The following is a 22,887-nucleotide window of genomic DNA, read 5'->3' on the forward strand; positions in this document are numbered from 1 at the left end:
TGAATCAATCTGACAAAACTGGAGGCTAACGAGGTTTTTAAAGCAACACTGACATCAAAGTCATCTCCGGATCTCAGTATCAGTTATAAAATCTGCTTTTTCTCCTTTTTTCTTTGAGAAATTCTGACTAAAACACGTCAACAGTAACTCCTGCAAAGCCAGGATCTGTTCATTCCATATAATACGCTGCTTTTTAATGTACTTCATTGTACACTTTATAGTATATTTGACACTTTGTTGTGAATTTAGTGTATTTTTCTTATTTATTCTTTTTGTTTTTTGGACCTTTCTTTTTAACTGAACAAACAAATTTTTAAAAAATAAGTAGAAATATTAGGTGAAAACTGGATATTTCTGCTTATTTATTTATTTTTAATTTATTATTTATATATTTTATTCATTTTTTGTGTGACAATACATACAAAAACTAAACTAACAAACAAATAAAAAATAAAAATAAATCAATAAGCAGAAATATTGGGTAAAAACCTGCTATTTCTGCTATTATATATTGTTATTATTTGAAATTTTTTAGAATTATTTAGAATTTAATTTAATGTATTTTTAATTTCAGTGTATTTTTTTTATTTCTTCTGTTTATTTCTTAACCCTACTTTACCCGATATTTCTCCTTATTTATTGATTGATTATTTTCTATCATTTATTTGTTTTGTTTTTATACATATCAACAACAGAATCTATTCCATTTAAATCCTTATCTATCAGTGATAAACCGGTACATCGATGCTCCAGAGCCTGGAGAAGCAGCTGGAGATTTTATCCCGATGAATGTTTTATCTCAGACTGATATTAAAAACCTTTACTGACCCATTTTTAATAAAAGAGCAGCACAAAAATAAAAGTTTCATTCCCATTTATCCGTTCTCTGAGACGGACAGGCAGGACTCTTCGTGTTAATACGAGCGTGAAAAACAGCGACAGGTAAATAAATGCACACATATCAATAAATAAAAGCCAATAAAGACGGACGGATGATCTCCACTCGACTCACATGAATAAAAAATGAAAGTAAAAGCGGCAGAGTGATGGAGGCCGGAGAGGCTCCATTATCAGGGACATGATGCCGTCTCTGATCCGCTCAGGAAACCAAACTTTACGCTTTTATCGGGTTTTTTCCATCAGAAGATTCCATTAGAGCGTCTCTTTCTGCTACCAGTGAGTTCTGTATGACTGGAACATTTAGTTTTATCCCAAAACCAACCAACCAACAACCAGAATACAGATGCTAGCTTGTTACAGATGTTAGCTTCTTTACACCTGTGGTTTAAAAGCTGTAGATTCTGGGTTTAGGGTTGAAAGATTTGGGGGAAAACAGTTAATTTCCACTCCATATTCTGACCTATTTTGCAGTGTATTTATCTGCTTGAACAGATTTTAAAAAACTTTATTTGTCAAATCGCTCTCAGTGATCAGGATCAGTCCCAGTGTTTTTTAAAGTTGTTGATCAGAATAGGAGAACATAAACTACATCTGGACGTAGGATTTACACTGGATTGATTTGCAGAACTTTAAAGTACTTCAAGTGTGTATTATCCACTAAAATGACACCAGATTAGGACTAAATATTAATAACCTCTGATTGTATCCAATGTGTTATTAGCTATTTGTTGTATTTAATGGGCAACACGTTTTTTTGTGAATGTACGTGTATATTTTAGATAGAAATGTCTTATTTTTGCTTAGTTGTCTATTTTTGTTTAAATAGGGTTCCAAGCACCAACTTATTGGAACCCACAGGTTTTTTCTTTCTTTCTTCTTTGGATGAAAGAAACGTACTTTTGAGGCCCAAAAAATACTTGAAAACACGTGAAAATCAGGACCAGCACAAATTTTAGATTTTAAGGGAAATGCACACGTATGTGGCAAAATGGCTCATTAGTGCCTCCTGCAATGTTATGAAAGTTCAGCCCCCGAAACACGGTTCACCGACAGCTCCGAAATTTTGTCCAAAATTACACAAAAATGGTCCCAAATAACCTGTAATCTGTGCAAAAAGACTTAAAAATAGTGTAAATGGACTCATATTGGCACTAAAACAGTCCAAAATCACCCAAAACCCGACAAAAACAACTTCAGATTTGTCCTACTGGCCTAAAGTGTTGAAAATATCTTAAAATTAGTTAAAATTATTACACAAATATTGTTCAAAATGGCAAAACAAATGTCCAAAATAACTCAGAATCAGTCCAAATTCCACAAAAATTGTCAAAACTACAAGAAATTGTCCAAAATGACTCAATAGATGGAATTATACAAATACTGTCCAAAATGTCAAAACAAATGTTCAAAACGACAAAAAAATTGTCCAAAATGACACAAAATGGCCCCAAATAATGAAGAACCTGTGCAAAATGGCTCAAAAATAGTCTAATGGACTCATATTGGCACCAAAACAGTCCAAAATGACCTAAAATCTGTCAAAAATGACAAGAAACTGTCCAAAATTACTTAATAATCAGCTGAACTTATACAAATACTGTCCACAATGGCAAAACAAATGTTCAAAAAATTTGTCAAAAATGACACAAAAATGGTCCCAAATAACGTAGAACCTGTGCAAAATGACTAGTCTAAATCTAGTCTAAAACTCTAAATGGATTCATATTTGCACTGAAACAGTCCAAAATGACCTAAAACCTGACAAAAATTACATCAGATGTGTCCTAATGGCCAGAAATTGTCAAAAATGTCTTAAAATCAGTAAAAATTATTACAAATATTGTCCAAAATGACAAAACAAATGTCCAAAACAACTCAGACTCAGTCCAAATTACACAAAAATTGTTTTAAAACTACAAGAAATTGTCCCAAATGATTCAATAATCAGCTGGAATTCTACAAATACTGTCCACAATGACAAAAATGTGATGTTTTGAACAGAACTGTTGCTTAATTGTTCACTGCAGAACTTGTCGCCTGCTTCAGACCTGGACTCTGTTATCAGCTCATGGATTCCACCAGAGGTCACATGAAGCTTTTCAGGAGTCACAGATGTATTTTTTATTTCCATTTGGAGCTTTTTCCAAGATGTCCTCAGTTAATAATCCATTTATTTTCTCCCTGATAGTTCCTGAGATATTGTTGTCCAAACAGCACCAGAAATATCCTCCTTTAATCTTATAAAACTTTCAGTGACATCAGAGACGGTCGAGCAGAAACCACAGTAAATATTTGATGGTTGGAGATGGACTGACGAGCTCCTATTTAATATTTGATCCGGAAAACAAATGTTTGTTCACTTCTGTCATCTAATTGGGAACTTTTTTAGACTTAAAATGCTGCAAATAAACCAAACAGGACATGAAATAAATAAAGTTTGTGATGTCACTAGAAATGACAGATAATATCTGGTAAAATTACACATTTTTATTGTATCTAAATCTGCAAAAATATCATTATTTTACAAATGTTTGCTGTTATTTGATAGAAAAATGGCAAATATTAAGGATTGAAAAATGCAAAATATTTTTAAGTTGTTTTAAGTTTTCAATGGTGATTTTTGAACAATTATTTCAAGAAAAAATATTTTTATAACAATTTAAAAAATCCCCCCCAAAAACTGTAACTGTTTTTAACTGTAATTGTTTTTTAAAAAAAACAACTATTTGTTATTTTACTTTTTTCGTGTTTTGCTAAATTACAGATAATATCCAGTAAAATAACAGAAAAACAGAATTTAATTTTCCACAATTTTAGACTGTAAAATTACATTTGTTTTTACTGTATTTTAAAATAAATCTTTATTTTACAAATGTTTACTGTTCTTTGACTGAAAAATACCAAAGAAATGATTTAACTGTTTTATGTTTTTAACTGTAATTTTTTTCCAAATCATAATTAGCAAAAATCACAGAAAAAAGTATTAATTTTTATGTTAACTATAAAACAAACAAAAACAGAAAAAAGTAAATAATTTCCACATAAAAAACAAAATCAGTAAAATAATATTATTTCCCAGATATTTGCGATCATTTGAAAGAAAACTAGGTGGAAAACGATAAATAACTTTTTAAACATGTTGTTCTACAAGTTGTCCCAGTTTTTTTAAAGTATTAATTATATATTAATTTCCATGTTGACTGTAAATTAAAAAATGTAAATAATGTGTAATCTGGTCTTTCACAGTTTCTTTTAGTCTATTTAAATGCACTAAAATATAATAATTTTACTGCTATTTGCCAGTATTTGAAATTATTTTGAAGGAATTTTTATGTTTTCCCTGTTTTGTTAAATTATCAGATAATATCTAGTTTAAAAAAACATATATATGAACAGAAAAGTATTAATTCACATGTTGGCCATTAAAAAAAATTTTTACAAAAAATCTTTATTAAAAAATAAATATAAATATATAGAGAAATAAAAAAATATACAATTGATAATATATAAATTAAAAAATTATATATTATTTTTCTTCACTAAATATCTTCTGTATTTTTTCCATTTTATAATTTAAATTTATTTTAAACATTTATATACATATATCTAATTATTTATTATAATTTTTTAATGATGTGTAATTTGGTCTTTCAATCTCTTTTAATCTATATAAATGCACTAAAGTATTATTATTTTACTGATATTTGCCAGTATTTCAAATTATTTACAAAGTTTTCTTTAGGTTTTCCATGTTTTGTTAATTTCTTAGATAATATCAAGTTTAAATGAAACATATATATGAATAGAAAAGAATTAACTTACATGTTTACTATGGATAAAATTACATTAAAAATTACAGAAAATATTCAGTAAAAAAATTATATCTATATTTTTTTCTGAATATTTTCTGTAATTTATGTTTTAATTAATCTTTAATCTTCACGTCGACTGTAAAAATTATAGTAAATGATGTGCAATTTGATCTTTTTACTCTTTTTATTTATTTAAATGCACTAAAATATCATTATTTTACTGTTTGCTATTATTCCAGATTATTTTGAAGAAACTTTGACATGTTTTACTAAATTATAGATAATATCTAGTAAACAGAACATATATTTAAATAAAAAACATTAATTTACATGTTGACTACACATTTAAAAAAATCAATAAATGATAATTAATTTGGTCTTTTATTCTTTTTAAATGCTCTAAATATGTGTTGACTGTAAGAAAACTAGAACAGATCAAAACTGTGAATAAAAATCAGTGTTTTTGCAAATACTAATTAGTTTTTGTTACATTGAGTGACCTTAAAACAGTCGTAGAAATCATCCAGATGATGGTTTGATTAAAGCATCCTGATTAGTTTCTTGGTTTTCATTCTGAGCGATTGTCTTAAACAGGTTGGTTTTGCTGCTTCGTTCTTCAGTGAACATGAGGAATTAGAGGGAAGTATCCTGGTGGTGGAAAACACGAGTCTCCAGATCGATACGGAATCATACAGCAGGTAATTACATAAAGTAATAAACTGAGCCACACATGCTGTGAAATCCTCTTTTCTTTTCATTTAACAGCCGGTTTGTTGTTTTATTTTTGTATTTCTGGCTCTCATTTTTCATGACTGTAACCGAGCCGCTGATTTGTGCATCCGTCTTATTGGCAGCGTCGATATGAAGTGGGTGTTGATAATCCTTTCAACCCTCTGCCCGTAACACCAGAATAAATGGAGGGTGAAGGTTCCACAGCGGTCCGGAGCTGTTTGCTTCTCCGTATGGATCCAGAGGATGGAAACGGCCTCCACTGGCGCCGCATTCATCTCCATAGATTTTCTCCTCCCTCCAGAGACCAGCCAGAAATTATTTCTCTAAATATATCCAGGATCAGGTTTTTCCTCCCCTCTTTCTGGTTGCACAAACAAACTGTTGACCTGCTTCATATCTGCAGTGGAACAACGACGGACAGTTTATCGAGGTTTGATTTTAAGTTTTTGCACCTTAAAATAACAAAACAAATGTTCAAAATAACTCAGAAATTGTCTAAATGGATTAATAGAACAACATGATCCATAACCTGTCCACAATTACTATAAATCAGTTCAATATGCAGCAAAAATGGTCCAAAATGACAAAATAAACGCCCAAATTAACTCAAATTATGTCAAAACTACACAGAAAGAGTCCAAAACAACTCAAAATCAGTCCAAATTACACAAAAATGGTTTCAAAATGACCATAAATTGTCAAAAATAACTTAATAATCAGTTCAAATTGCACAAAAATGGTTTCAAAATGACCATAAATTGTCAAAAATAACTTAATAATCAGTTCAAATTGCACAAAAACCATCCAAAATGACAAAACAAATGTTCAAAATACCTAAAAAAAAAAATCTCTAAATGGATTAATATTGGTATTTTGGTCCACAAAAACACACAACGACCAGCAACAACGACCACAAAAACACACAATGACCAGCAAACAACGACCACAAAAACACACAACGACCAGCAACAACATCCACAAAAACAGACAATGACCAGCAACAACGTCCACAAAAACACACAACCAGCAACAATAAACCAGTCCCAAGAAAGTCCAGAACCAGTCCAACATTCAGTCTGAAACCAGTCCAGAAGAACTCCTAGAAAGAACCAGAGCATGATACTGCCACCTCCATGCTTGATGGTAGGTTTGGTGTTCTTGGGGTTAAAGGCCTCGGCTTCAGTTTTTGTTCCATCTGAACCCCAAAGTGGATCTACTGGGTTCTATTTAAACTGGATCAGAGGAGTCAGCAGCTGTAGTCGACTGGAATCACTCAGGAGCAGTTCATGAAACTAAGAAGATTAGATTAACACAACATTCTACATCAACAAAACAATATTTTTGACCCAGTTGTTATATTTCTAGAAAACCTTTAATTAATCTATAAAAAAACCAAAATTCATTATTGTTTTGAGTTCCAATGATTCTATCAAAGTTCCAGGAGTCATTAGAAGCTAAAGACTGACATGATGAACATGATCTTTGTGAATCGTCGTGTTATTTCTCGCCGCTACATTCAGATCCCAGCGTGTCATCGGTTCCTCTCCACGTTCAGTTCCTTTTTGTTTCTTCCTCTCCTAATGTTTAAACATGAGGAAGAGGCTGGTGGGCTTTCACACCTCGTTTCCCGTCTGATAAATTCCTCGGTCCTGTACAGCTGTAGGTGATCCCTGAGTGGCTGCTTCTCGTTCATTAGCGCGCCGACCGTCGCTCGCCTTCCCCTCCTCTTCCTCACTTCCTGTGAAGCTGCTGCGCTTCGTTCAGGTGCTTCAGATGGGAAGCAATTAGCGGGACGGTATCTGCTCAGCGAGTCGACCCCGAGCATCAAACTTTAAGTAAATATGTGAGCGTGGCGTCCCGGAAACTGATACGATGCTATAAAAAATGGATGTGGCGGTATTATTCCTCCCACAGAGTCATATCAGCCGCTAATGAAAGCCTCTCTGCAGCCAAAAGCTAATTCCCTCCACCGCCGAGGCCTTATTCTGGAGAAACACAGCAGATTATCGTCACAGAAACTACAAAAAAACCCAGAAAACTACATCTCCATGCACGGCGCTGAAATAATTAGCAAAGAGATGGAGGACTAATTAAGGCTCAGCTCCTCTGATTATCAATTAACTGTGTTTTAGCTTCCAGTATCAGTGGATTTGTTGCTTTTTTCCTCTCTTTAATTATTGAAGATTAATCTCTCTAGGATAAAACAAGCTTTAATTTTTTAGGTTCTGTATAAAACCAGACTAGTTGTGATAATAATTAACAGACTGATGAACAAATTATCTGCTGCTAACCTGCTGTTAGCATTTAGCTCACAGCTGCACCTGGTAGGTCATTTTTGCAGCCTTTAGACAAAAGAACTGCACAAAATTCCCCCATTATTGTTTCCAAAATTACTAAACCTTTGCCCAAAATGTGTTTCCTAAGATGCCAAATGTCTTGTTTTGCCCAAAGATGTTCGGTTTACTGTCACAGAGGAGAAAAGACACCTGAAAATATTCACATTTAAGAATCTGCAATCTCAGAATTCATAGTTTTTCTTTAGAAAATTATTCAATTATCAAAATAGTTGAACATTAATTTAAAGTTTGACATCTAGTTGATTAATTGCTGCAGTTGTAACACTAGTTTTCATCTGTGAGAAAGCAATTTTCTTTATCAAAAACTATTCTGTGACCAGAAGAACTTTAAAAGCATCCAAATATATGAAAATATGTTCAAAATGACTTAATGTTTGTCCAACACAATTCAATAACGGTCCAAATAACCGAAAACCTGTCCAATATGACTTAAAATCAGTCTACATTGCACAAAAAAATGTCCAAAATGACAAAAAGAGACACACAAAATTAATAAATTCTTGTTCAAAATGATGATCTGTGTTTCCTAAGATGCCAAATGCCTTGCTTGACATCTAGTTGATTAATTACTGCAGTTGGAATGCTACTTTTCATCTGTGGGAGAGAAATCTTCGTTATCGCAAACTATTGTGTGACCAAAATAACTTATAATGAAAGAAAATCAGTTATAAATAATACAAAAGACTGATCTTCTTTCCCACAAAATATTCTGTGACCAAAATAACTTAAAATGCATCAAAATTGACTAAAAATCGGCTAAAGTTTGTCCAACACACCTCAAAAATGGTCCAAAATAACCTAAAACCTGTCTAACATAACTAAAAATCAATGTAGATTACACAAAAATTGTCCAAAATGTCAAGAAAACTGCACAAAATTACTAAACTTTTGTCCAAAATGTCAAGGACAAAGGTGAAAATGACAATCAGTGTTTCCTGAGATTCCAAATGTCTTGTTTAATCCAAAGATGTTCGGTTTACTGTCATAAAGGAGGAAAGAAACCAGAAAATATTCACATTTAAGAAGCTGGAATCAGATGATTTGCAGGTTTTCTTTGAAAAACTACTCAAATCAATTTACCGACTATCAAAATAGTAAAGCAAATTCATTTCCCACAAGCTATTCTGTAACCAAAATAACTTAAAATGCGTCAAAAATGACTGAAAATCAGTTAAAGTTTGTCCAACACAACTAAAAAATAGTCCAAAATAACCTAAAACCTGTCCAGTAGGACTTAAAATAACTCCTGATTTCACCAAAAATGTCCAAAATTACTAAACTTTCATCCAAAACGTCTGAAGAAAAACACTGAGAACAGAAATTTTCTTTCAAAGTTTATCCAGCACACCTCAAAAACTGTCCAAAACAACCAAAAACCTGCCCAAAATGAGTTAAAATCAGTCTAAATCACACCAAAAAAATATCCAAAATGACAGAAGAACTGGACAAAATTACTAAGCATTTGTCCAAAATGTTGAAAAAAATGGTGAAAATGACAATCAGTGTCTTCCAAAGATACCAAATGTCTGGTTTACTCCAAAGATCTTCAGTTTACAAAAATGGTTGTCGAACTTAAAATTGACGCTTAGTTGATGAATTGCTGCAGTTGTAACGCAACTTTTCATCTGTGGGAAAGCAAATTCGTTTCCCACAATTCTGTGACCAAAATACAAGGAAATATGTTCAAAATGACTTAAAAATGGTCCAGAACAACCTAAAACCTGTCCAGTGTGACTTTATAACAGTCTAAATCACACCCCAAAATTTCAAACATGACTAAAGAATTCCAGAAAATTACTAAAGTTTGTCCAAAATTTTGGAAATGTTTCAGTCGCTACACAAAGACGCGACTAATCTCCACAAATCATCAGGTCTGAGTAACGAAGTAAACGTCTAAAGAACTATCAGGGAATGAATGAATTTGAAACCCTTTAGTCTGTTTTTTACCAAAGAAATGGAGATAATTTACCAGATTCTGTTGAACATCCAGAACACCATCCACAAGAAACTAATAAAGATGAACAAAACCAGACAAGACATTCGTCGTGGTGTCTTTATAAATTTGTTTTTCCAGAATCCACATGTACAGCTCAGTACTAAAGCTTTTCTGGTAGTCATTATCCTCCACAGAAGTCTCTGTCATGGTACCTGTTGATGCTAAACTCCCACAATGCTCTCTGCTTTAACATGAATAGTCTGAGTGACACCTCCTCTGATCTCGACAGGATTAAACAGGAAGAGGCTCCACCTGGTGGAACAACCAGGAACTACAGCTGATCTACGTTCACTGACATCATGACCTTCTTTTTGTCTTGTGGAGCTTGTAGAGTTTTTTTCTTGATGCATCGCAGCACTATATGGTTGTCAAGCATATACAATAAATTAATTTTAACTTTAATGAACTTGAAGTGTGTATTATATCTAAAAACACTGTCACAAAATAAATCACTTATATTTGAAAGCATACTGATGTGATTATATTTTCTACCATATTTGCTGAATTACAAATAGTAATTTCTTCTTTTACAACATTTGTCTGTAAAATTACACAATTTTTTACTGCTTTGACATCAGCAAAAATGTTTATTTTACTTATATTTCTCTTAATTTGAAAGAAAAATTGCATACATTATGTTTTATTTCATCATTTTTGAATGTGAAAATTTCACTGTTTTCACGTACTTTTCATACAGCAATCTACTGCCGGATTTTTAAAATATTTTGGGTATTTTTGCAGGGTTTTTTTTAAATTTTATGTATGCAAACGTTGTAACTCCAAACACATTTTGAGTAATTTTGGACACATTTCAGGTAATTTTGGACGTTTTCTTGAGTTTTTTTGGTTAATTGAGTCAATTTGGACAAAATTCTACATTTTTACAACATTTGATGATTTTTACTGCATTGAAATCAGTAGAAAATGTTGTAATGTTACAGATATTTGTCATTATTTGAAAGAAAATCACATAAATTAGTTTTTTCCCCACTGTTTTCAAATGTTAGAATTCCACTGTTTCCTAACACCTTTGCAGCCAAATTTTCACTTTTTAAAAATCAAATCTTGTAATTTCAAACTAATTTTGAGTAATTTTTTCACATGTTGCAGGTAATTTTGGACATTTTTAGTTAATTTTTGAGTGAATTTGGGGGGAAATTTTGCTTTTTACAAGTAGCTACTTGTTCTTTTACAACATTTGACTATTTTTACTGTATTGAAATCAGTGGAAAATGTTGTAATGTTACAGATATTTGTCATTTTTTGGAAGAAAATCATATAAATTTGCATTTTTTTTATTGCATTTACAGTTTTTGAATGTCACAGAATTCCAAAGTTTTGTACATATTTTTACTGGCTCCCCTTTCTCATTTATTTCCAATGACTGATGCTACGTTCTGATAGTTTTTTATTCTCCTCTCCAGCTTGCTACCAGATAACCAGCATCGTTCTCTGCAGCTGTCGGTGGTTTAACTGTTGTGGCAGCTCACTGTGACTCGTAGAAAACCTCTGCAGGGCAGTCAGTGAAGTCATTAAAAACCCGAGCAGCAGCTGGGAATAGTTGGATGCACTTTAAAAGCAGCCCTGATACTTCTGCTCCTCTTACCCACCGACACGTCTCTGCGGTTTGCTGTTGTCAAGACAGATTTCCACTCGGGTCAATAAAAAGTCCGTACGGTGATAATAATACCACCACGGATGGACGGGGCTAGCTGTGATTTTAATACATCAGCGCTGAGTTTCGTGTTCGTGGAGCCGGCCTCCTATCTGGCCTCCTTGGGTTTCAGCCGGTAAACACGAGAGCGGCTCTTTGACCTCCAGGATCGTGCCGTCGTTTCATCGTTTCATCGTTTCATCGTGTCAGGACCCATCTGAGGAAGTGTCAGGAATGACAAACGCAGCCGGCGGAGCAGAAGAAGTCACGCCTCCGGAGGCTTTTCTACAGTTTTAACGCAACGAGGAGGAAAAGGAAGGACAACGGCCTCCGTTTGTTCTAGATCAGGGGTTTTTAACTGAAATTCAAAGAGGTCCAGTCAGAGGAAATTAATTAAAGCAAAGATCCAGAACATCAGAATGTCCAGCTAGAGTTAGAGTGATTTATGTTGATGTAACCGAGTAGATTTATTAACGTCTGCATGTAATCAATAACTGACCGTCAAAACATTTATTGTTACTTAACATTTAATTATACAGATATATAAGGCTGGAGATATGTAAGATGCTTTCTCTCATTAAGTAAAAGGAGGACTGCATTTAAAACCTCGAAAAGCACTCAGAGAGAGCAGTCCTCCTCACCCCCACAATTTTATCAGTTGTTCCTTGTATCATTTCTGATGGATAAGTCCTGGTAAGTCCTCAGAGGTGGATTTGTAGTAGGATCACAATCATGGCAGCTGATGTAGTGTTCACTGGTTGTCATAGTGACAGTGACGCTGTGCTGCTATCTGGCAATGATACAGAAATCTTTAACAAATCTCCAATTTTGTCCAAAATTATTAGAAATTTGTCCAGAACTTGCTCAAGAAATCCTCTTTTCCTGTTCACAATCTGTCCACAATGAGTTAAACATCTAGGATGGCTTAGAAGGGTTCCAGAAATGACTAAAAAGTATAAAAACACGTAGAGAATGACTCAAATTTGACCTAAAAAAATTTGTATGTTCTCGAAATGTTGTCAAAATTTGTCAAAAAATGACCCAAAATATGTGCAAAATGACTCAAATTCCAGAGCCCAGAACTTGCTCAAAAAATCCTCCTGAACTGATCATAATCTGTCCAAGATGAGTTAATGGTCTAGGATTGCTGAGAAGAGTTAAAAAATTGACTAAAAATGGATCCAAAATGACTTTAAAATGTTTTCAAACTATTAAAATTTTCTTTAAAAAGTAGGAATTATTCACAGTTACAGTTTTATAAACATTCATGGTCCTCAGCGGTGGATTTGTAGTAGGATCCCAACCATGGCAGCTGATGTAGTGTTCACTGGTTGTCATAGTTACAGTGACGTCATGCTGCTATCTCTCAATGATCCAGAAATCTTTAATAAATCCGTGGATCCAGACTAAAAGCAGCATCACTGCTAAAATCTAATCACTTGGTCCTTTTGTCATTTCTGACCTCCCCTGAAAATTTTATCCCACTCCGTTGGTCTGTTTTTAAATCATGTTGCTGACAGACAGACAGACAGACAGACAGACAGACAAACACACACAGATCATCATAAAACTCCCCCATGTTCCTTGGTGCAGTAACAAAAAGGAAAAGAAAATGGTATTTTGAGTCATTTTGGACAGTTTTGTTAACTTTAGACAAAATTTCTGTCCTTTTAGGTCATTTTTTGAGTCATTTTGTAAAAGTTCTGAGTATTTTTGTGGCATTTTTTTGTTATTTTTCACAGCATTTATGGGGTTTTGGAGAAGTTTCAAGCATTTTTGAGTTCTACTGTTGGTTTCCTACGATCATCTAAGAGTTTGTTCCTGGAGATGATGGTTCTCCACTATCCTTCAGGTGTTGGACGGTTCTTAACCTGATTTTAGTCGTTTCAGAAATCTCCTTAGTTGTTGTCTTTGCTTGATCCAGGCCAATAATTTGACCCTTCTGAGACAGATTAACATCCTTTCCATGACCACAGGATATGTCTTCCAATGTGGTTGTTGAAGAAATGAGATCAGCTAATCAAGTTGTTGTCGTCACTGCAGTAATTATCTGAACTATTTGCTGAGTTAAATCTGGGTGGAGACTCTTTTTTGGACAGGTAGTGAATAAACAGAAACATTTCTTTGATTATTTATGTTACAAAAAATGAAAAAAGCTCCATATACTATAGATATTGAACTATTTCCATGTTTCTCCATGCTGAATGGATCTCCAACTACTAGATGTTTCTCCATGCTGGATGGATCTCCAACTACTAGAAGATGTTTCTCCATGCTGAATGGATCTCCAACTACTAGAAGATGTTTCACCATGCTGAATGGATCTCCAACAACTAGATGTTCCACCATGCTGAATGGATCTCCAACTACTAGATGTTCCACCATGCTAAATGGATCTCCAACTACTAGAAGATGTTTCTCCATGCTGGATGGATCTCCAACTACTAGATGTTTCTCCATGCTGGATGGATCTCCAACTACTAGAAGATGTTTCTCCATGCTGAATGGATCTCCAACTACTAGAAGATGTTTCTCCATGCTGAATGGATCTCCAACTACTAGATGTTTCTCCATGCTGAATGGATCTCCAGTTACTGTCTCCTCTGTTCTCTGTTTCTGAGCCATGCTGACTTTATTTATTCATCCAGTAGCTTTGGTTTTATTCTGCCTCTCTTGTTGTTTCCTCTTTGTGTCATTTTGTCTTGTTTAAGTCAATCTGAGGTCCATTTTTGCGTCTATTTTTGATGTTTTCTGTCTTTTGTGTCCCATTCGTTATTTTGTTCTTCTGTCTTTTGTCTTGTTTTATGGCCGTTCTGTGTTTAGTTTTTGTCACTTGCTGTTTTGTTTTATGTTGCTTTTATCTTTTTTTCTGTAACTTTGTGTCATTGTTTGGTCTTGTTTTTGGGTTGTTTTGTGTCTATTTTTCTTCGTTCTATGTCTTGCTTTTCTCATTTGGATATTTGTGTGATTTTGATTCTTTTTTTGTCGTTTTGTGTCCCATTTGTGTCATTTTTAGGCCTTGTTTTTGTCATTTTATGTCATTTGGGTAATTTTTTGATTTTTGTTGTTGTTTTGAGTCAAAATTTTTTGTGTCTTCTTTGTGGTTTTTGTCTCCAGATCCTGCAGATATCTACTTATCTCCATTCACTGTTTCTGAGCCATGCTGCATTTATTTCATTCATCCAGTAGCTTTTAATTTTCTCTCGTCATCCTTTTGGGCAATTTTTGAGTCATTTTGGACAAATTTAGAGTCTTTTCAAATAATATTTTCAGTCATTTTGTACCACTGAATCAGATTTGTGATGATTTTTAAGTCCTTTTTCATAATTTTATGTTATATTTGACTAATTTTGAAGCATCTTGAATGATCTTTTTGATCGTTTTGAACACATTTTGACTAATTCTACACGTTTCCAGCTTTTCAGTGGAAACACTGCCTGCAGTTCAACCTAAAAAGTCTCTGAATTTTTGTCACCTGACTGTTGAACTCAGCGGAGTCACTCTTGGCTTCACTGTTGACCAAAGAAATGCAGAATTTTTAGTTTTTTACAGGATTTGTTTTGGGGCAACAGTTTATTTTTGGCTTTTTTTTTTTTTTTAAGAAGACAAGTAGAATAAAATGATTTTGTTGCAAGTTTGGATTTTTTTCAGTTTTTACAGTTTCTGACTGTGGCAATTGATGTGATTTTTGCAGTTTTTAAAATCATAACTTGTTTTTTGAAGCCAACTGGGAGGTATGGAGTTAAATCTGCTGCAGAACAAACGTCCTAAATCGCTGCGTTTGCGTTTCATTAATTGCTCCGTTTCAGATTACAGTTTGGAATCGATTGGTTGCTCGGCTCCGGTTGTTTCCTCAGATTCTTCTGGACGGTTTCTAGATTCAGTTTTTCAGAAGTTCAGAACATAAATCAGAGGCTTTACAGGAAAATCTTCTGAGGTCAACAAGTCTTTAGAGGTTTAATCAGAGTCTGTTTCAGGATTATATCTCAGTAAAATCCTCCAGAAACACTCATCTGGTCCAGTTGTCCAAAGAGACTGATCGCTAGGGCTGATTATTTAGAAAAGATATCGCGATGAGAGTCATTTTATGCAGTTTTGCTGCTGTCTGTATCATGTTTCCTTGAATATTAATGCACCAAAATGACTAAAATCTATAAATTAATGCACTAAAATGTGTAAAATCTAAATATCAAGTCAGTAAAAAGACTAAAATCGAAATATCAATGAACTGAAATGACTAAAATCTAAATATTAATGCCATAAAATGACTAAAATCTAAATATTTTAGGCACTAAAATGACTAAAATCTAAATATTTTCGGCACTAAAATGACTAAAATCTAAATATTGATGCACCAAAATGTCTAAAATCTAAATATTAAAGCAATAAAATGCCTAAAATCTAAATATTAAAGCAATAAAATGTCTAAAATCTAAATATTAAGACACTAAAATCACTAAAATCTAAATATTAAGGAAGTAAAATGACTAAAATATAAATATAAATGCACTAAAATGTCAAAATTAAAGCAGTAAAATAACTAAAATCTAAATATTAATGCACTAAAATACTAAAATCTAAATATTAAAACAGTAAAATGACGAAAATCTGTAAATGAATGTACCAAAATATCTAAAATGTAAATATTAATGCACTAAAATGACTAAAATTTAAATATTAAGGACCCAAAATTACTAAAATCTCCAAATTACAGCAGTAAAATGTCTAAAATCTAAATATTAAGACACTAAAATGTCTAAAATCTGAATGTGAATGCAGTAAAATAACTAAAATCTGAATATAAATGCAGTAAAATGTGAAAATTAAAGCAGTAAAATGAAAAAAATCTAAATATTAAAGCAGTGAAATCTCTAAAATGTATGTATTATTGCACTAAAATCTAAATATTAATGAACAAAAATGTGAAAATTAAAGCAGTAAAATTACTCAAATCTAAATATTAATGAAATAAAATTACTAACATCTAAATATTTATGCACTAAAATATGAAATATTACAGCTGAGTGTGAAATTAATTAGACTAGAGAGGTTTGATTGAGTTAATTAACATTTAATTTGTCTGTTCTTGTGTTTTTAGTTAGTTTTTTAATGAACTTTTCTGCTGTTCCTTCTGTTTATAGTAAATCAGAGATGTCAGTTAAAGGAAATATCTTTTTAAAAACTGTTCAAACTAATTACTTAATAATCAGACCAGCATGTAGTTAATTTAAGGTTAATTAATACATTAATTTACTGTAAAATCAACAATAAAAGTCCAGATTCTGTCGTGTGAAACTAAAGAAATGCAAATTACACCTTCCTACAGTTTATATTTAAGAGAAATAAGATTAAATATTAAAGTTTAAACATTAAAATATGACATAAAACACTAATCTATCTGATCAGAGACAAACTAAATGAAGATTAATAAAGACTTAGAAACAATAAAACTCAATTTAGCTGCAAGTTTAACGAGGAAACTGCAAAACTAACAGAAGAAAATCTTAATTTTAAGATGTAATTTATGTTAAAAAATGTTGGAAAATCACTTTTAGGGATGAAATAATGGACATTTTTACAATAATTTCTGCATTTTAAATGATGTAAAAGGTGTTTCTATTGAGTGACTCCCAGAGACAATAAAATAACTCATTAAATATTCAGATTTCTGCTCTTTAAACACCAGCTCTGACCTCAGTTTAACAGAAATACGATTCAAATTTAACCAAAAACTCTAAATATTCAGGTTAAAACACCAAAATATGACATAAAACAGTAACTTAATGGAATAAAGAGGAACTAAATGAATGTTAATGAACATTTTGAAACAATAAAACTCCATTTAGCTAAACAACTAACTCAAAATCTTAATTTTAACATTAAAACGTGTAGTTTTTGTTGAAAATGTCAAATAAAGTCGATGCCACTTTTATGGAACATTTTAAACTGCTGCAGTTAAGCAAAAATTAGGAATTAAGGACTCTAAAATACAATAAAAACGACTAATTTATGAGAATAATCAGGCTTTAATTGAGGTTAATAACATTTTAAACGATGTTATTTCTGCATTTTAAAGGATGTAAAAGGTGTTTCTATTGAGTGAGTCCCAGAGACAGTAAATGAACTCATTAAATATTCAGATTTGTGCTCTTTGAACACCAGATCTGACCTCAGATTCTCCTCCTGTCCTCCTCCAGACACCAAATGATGCTCAAATAAAGACAAATAAGATTTAAATTGACTAAAATATGACAGAAACAAACTAAATGAAGGTTAATGAACATTTAGAAACAATAAAACTCCATTTAGCTGCAAGTTTAATGAGAAAACTGCAGAACTAGCAAAAGAAAATCTTAATTTTAACATTAAAAAGTGTAATTTTTGTTAAAACTATTGTAAAATCACGATGATGTGACTTTTATAGAACATTTAAAACTATTTACAGTAGAGGATAAGTGGAAATATTACAGTTGAGAACCTAAAATGCAATAAAAATGGCTAATTTATTCCAATAAACAGGCTTTAATTGAGGTTAATTAACATTTTAAATGATTTAATTGTTGTGTTTGATGATGTAAGACAATAAAATACGACATAAATACTAATTTATCCAAATAAAGAAGAACTAAATGAGGTTAAAGAACATTTTGAGACCAACAGTGGGGACCAGTCTAATGAACTGCTGCACAACTAGCAAAAGAAAATTCTAATTTTAAGATTAAAATGAGTAGTTTTTGTTAAAATTGTTGTAAAATCACATTGATGTAACATTTAAAACTATTTACAGTAGAAAAGAAGCTTAAACATTAATGTTGAGAACCTTAAATACTATAAAAATGACTAATTTATCAGAATAAATGAGGATAAGGAACATTTTAAATGACGTAATTGCTGCATTTTAAAGGATGTAAAAGGTGTTTCTATTATTGTGTCCAGCTCCATGTGAGTCCCAGACAGTAAATGAACTAATTAAATATTCAGATTTATGCTCTTAAAACACCAGATCTGACCTCAGATTCTCCTCCTGTCCTCCAAACACCAAACCTCCAGACCAACCATTACAACCAGTTCAACCATTACAACCAGTTCAACCATTACAACCAGTTCAACCATTACAACCTGTTCAACCATTACAACCAGTTCAACCATTACAACCAGTTCAACCATTACAACCAGTTCAACCATTACAACCAGTTCAACCATTACAACCAGTTCAACCATTACAACCTGTTCAACCATTACAACCAGTTCAACCATTACAACCAGTTCAACCATTACAACCTGTTCAACCATTACAACCAGTTCAACCATTACAACCAGATCAACCACTAAAATCCAGATCAACCATGAAAACCAGACCAACCACAATCCTCCACATGAATCTGATCTTCAGGCCGGAGCTCCGGAGAGCAGCTGGAGCTCCAGAGGCTCCTCCAGAGGCTCCTCCAGCCGCCCGAGGAGCCTCCAGCTGCGGACACTTCTCTCCCTCCGCAGCGGCGCTCGTCCGGAGCCCGCAGCCGAAGAGCAGCGCGGCGGAGCGGCCACGGCTGCTCCGGCGGCTCGGTGCTCCGCTCGGTGCTCCGCTCGGTGCGCAGTGGCGGTTCGATGACCTTCAGCCGCAGCAACAACTTGTTCCCGACCGGAACCGAACCGGCAGGTGGACCGGACCGGCAGGTGGACCGGACCGGCAGCAGCAGCAGGAGCCGCCGTCACGATGCAACAACCGGGAGCGCACAGGTACCGAGCCGCGGTCCGCTCCGGAGCCGCCGGCAGCGCACAGGTGAGCGGGTACTCACGGTGAGAGGCGGCGGCCGCTCCGCTCCGCAGAGGCAGCGACAGGACGGCGAGCAGCGGCAGGACGGCGAGCATCTTCCCGGGGAAAGGAGCGGAATTATCCGAGAGTCGGCGGCGCACTGGGTCCTCCCAACCTCCGGCTCGGAGGGACGAAGGAGTCTGACGGAGACAAGCCGCTCCCTCGGTGGCACTCCGCCCTCCGCAGGTCCAGCCCACCGCCCTCTCTCTCCTCCGGAGCTCCACGCACCAGACTCGGAGAGGAGGAGAGGGTCCAGACGGACAGGAGGACCAGAAACTAGGATCTAAGACCAGGAGAGGTTCCTGCAGGACGGAGAGAAGCAGAAACTAGTCCCAGACCCGGAGAGGACGAGGAGGACCAGAAACCAGACCCGGCCCCGGAGAGAACCAGCAGGAACTCAGGAGAGCACCAGCTGGAGGTTCACTAAAAGTCCTCAGAGCTGCACTGTAAAACAGGAACAGTCAAATCAGATCACAGTTTACACGTTATAATGATAATATTAATAATGCACATTTAAAATTTGAATTTAGTCCAATCAGATCAGGTTTTACAGTTTATGATAAAATAATATTAATAGTGCATATTTAAATTTATAATTTATTCAAATCAGACCAGATTTTACAGTTTAGTTTAATTTTAAAATAGTAATATTAATAATTCAAATTTAAATTTATGATTTAGTCAAATTAATTCAGATTTTAGAGTTTATTTTAATATAAAAAATTTTAAAAATGGGGTTTTGCAATTTTTATAATAATATTAGTAATGCAAATTTTAACATCTAATTTAGTCAAAACTACTCAATTTTATAGTGTATTGACTTGAAAAATAGAAACAATCTTAAACAATAGTAATATATTTAAATTTATTTAAATATTTAATTTATTCAAATCAGATGACATTTTAGAGTTTATTTTAATGTAAAAATAATATTGTAATTTTTATGATAACAGTAATGATATTAATATTAATAATGCATATTTAAATGTATAATTTAGTCAAATGAGATCAAGTTTTAGAGTCTATTATGATTTTATAATAATATTAATAATTCATATTTAAACGTGTAATTTAGTCAAATCAACTCAGTTTTACAGTGTATTGACTTGAAAAATATATAAAAAAGAAGTTTGTAATCTTCAATATTAAAAATATAGATTTAAATCTATAATTTAGTCAAATCAGATCACATTTTAGAGTTTATTTTACTGTAAAAATAGAAAAAAAAAGAGTTTTGCAATTTTTATATTAATAATATTAAAAATGTACATTTAAATTAATAATTTAGTCAAATCAAATAATGTTTTAGAGTTACTTTAATTTTATAATAATAATAATGCACATTTAAACATGCAATGTAGTGAAATCAACTCAGTTTTACAGTGCATTGACTTGGAAAAATATTAAAAATAAGAGTTTGTAATCTTCAATATTAAAAATATATATTTAAATTTAGAATTTGGTGAAATCAGGTGACCTTTAAGAGTTTACTTTAATGTAAAAATGACAGTGTTGTAATTTTTATGACAATAATATTAATATTAATAATGCATATTTAAGTGTATAATTTAGTGAAATTAATACAGATTTTAGAGTTTATTTTAATGTAAAAATAGAAAAAATAAGAGTTTTGCATTTTTAATCTAATAATAATAATATAATATATAATAATAATAATAATTTAAATTTATTATATAGTCCAATCAGAACAGGTTTTAGAGTTTATTTTAATTTTATAGTAATAGCAATATTAATAATTCAATTAATTTAGTCAAATTAATTAAGATTTTAGAGTTAATTTTAATATAAAATAATAATAATTAATAAATAAAATAATAATGATTTAATAAATTAGAAAAATGTAAAATATCCAAGTGCAAAAGAAAAATAGAATCTGTTTTTTAAGGGTTTTTTGTTTTGCTTTGTTTAGGTTTTTTTGCAATTTCTTTTAAATTTAAAATTTATAAAAAAACACATTCAACACATTAACTCAGATTTTCAGTTTATTTACTGTAAAAAATAGAAAAAATGAGAGTTTTGTTATTTTTATCATAATTATGATATTAATCATGTATATATAAACATATAATTTAATCAAATCTGCTCAGATTTTCTAATTTAATCAGTTTTAAAATAAGAATTTTACATCAGTTATTGTGCAAGAGAATAAAATGTAGTTTAACATTTAACCAGAAATAATAATAATAATAATTATTATTATTAATATTATGTATATTTAAATTTATAATTGAGTCAAAACAACTCAGATTTTACTTTTTTCAGTGTAAAAGTAGAAAAAGTTAATTATGTATGAATTATTGTCTCTGCAGAAAAAATGTAGTCTAATATTTAACCAGAACATGCAAAAAAAGAAAAAAAGTAAAATATCCAAGTGGAAAAACATGTTAAAAAAATGTTTTTAGAACTTTTTGGTGATTTGTTTTGGTTTTTGTACAGTGTGTTTTATTTTTTATTTTTAAATTTTATTTAAATTTTAATAATTTAGTCAAATCAACTAAAATTTTCTTTTGTTTCAATGTAAAAATAGAAAAAATGAGAAAAAAACTCGACCTTTTGACCTCATTTGTGTCTAAAACAGTATTTGAAATATTCACAGTTTAATTTTCATTTATAATAATATGAATAATGTATATTTATATTTATAATGCAACATTTAACAAGAAGTGTAAAAAAAAAGCAGAAAAATGTAAAATATCCAAGTGGAAAAACAAATAAAAATTTTTAAAACTTTTTGTCTTTTGTTTCGGTTTTTGTGCAGTGTCTTTTATTCTAAATTTATAATTTAGTCAAACCAACTCTTCACTGGAAAAATAGCAAAAAATAAGAATCTTACATCAATTATTGTGCTAAAGAATAAAATGTAGTTCAACATTTAACCCGACATGCAAAACATTTTTATAAACAGCAGAGAAATTATAATAAAGCTCCTAATTCTAGATCAATAACAGTATAAATATAGAGTTTAAAATGTCTAATATTTATTTCCACCCTTTAACCTCATTTGTGTCTAAAACTGTATTTGAAGTATAATATTAAGAATAATGTATATTTAAGTATATAATTTAGTCAAATCAGCTCAAATTTTACAGTTTATTCACTTGAAAAATAGAAAAAAATATTTTACATCAATTATTGTGCAGGAGAATGAAATATAGTTTAACATTTAACTGGAAGTGCAAAAAAAGCTGCAACACTGCAGAGAAATGTAAAATGTTATTATTATTATTATTATTATTGTTATTATTATTAATCGCTTATTTTTATATTTTTCTTTCATTAAATCTGAGTCTGATCAACGATATCTGAGGAACTACTAAGGATAAAAACCTGAAAATTTCTCTGCTTTTCTGTTCAAGTCATTAAATCAGAATCTGGAATATTGGATGAATATATCAAACACAATTATACAATAAAATAAATAAAAAATATTAAAAAGATGATTGAAAATGAGTCAGAATTTGTCCAAAATGACTCAAAAATTGTCCGGTTGTCTCTAAAAACTGCATATTACACCTACCAGAGGCTTTAAATTTACATTTTTAAAGACAAATCCTGCAGAAATTCACCACATTTCTCACATTTAATCACTAATTCCAACAGAA

The 22,887-nt window shown here is 32.1% G+C and overlaps 1 protein-coding gene across 2 annotated transcripts in view; it reads right to left on the reverse strand.

Moving 5' to 3' along the window:
- Positions 1-19,646, reverse strand: part of cntnap5a (contactin associated protein family member 5a) — a 172,540-nt gene extending 152,894 nt beyond the window's left edge. For both annotated transcript variants that reach the window (XM_055015104.1, XM_055015105.1), the window contains exon 1: positions 19,248-19,646. In XM_055015104.1, the coding sequence (XP_054871079.1) occupies positions 19,248-19,320 (73 nt within the window). In that variant the 5' untranslated portion in view covers positions 19,321-19,646. The remainder of the gene's footprint in view (positions 1-19,247) is intronic.
- Positions 19,647-22,887: the final 3,241 nt, after the last annotated feature.

Source organism: Amphiprion ocellaris, chromosome 11 (assembly GCF_022539595.1).
Source record: "Amphiprion ocellaris isolate individual 3 ecotype Okinawa chromosome 11, ASM2253959v1, whole genome shotgun sequence".
Classification (NCBI taxonomy): domain Eukaryota; kingdom Metazoa; phylum Chordata; class Actinopteri; family Pomacentridae; genus Amphiprion; species Amphiprion ocellaris.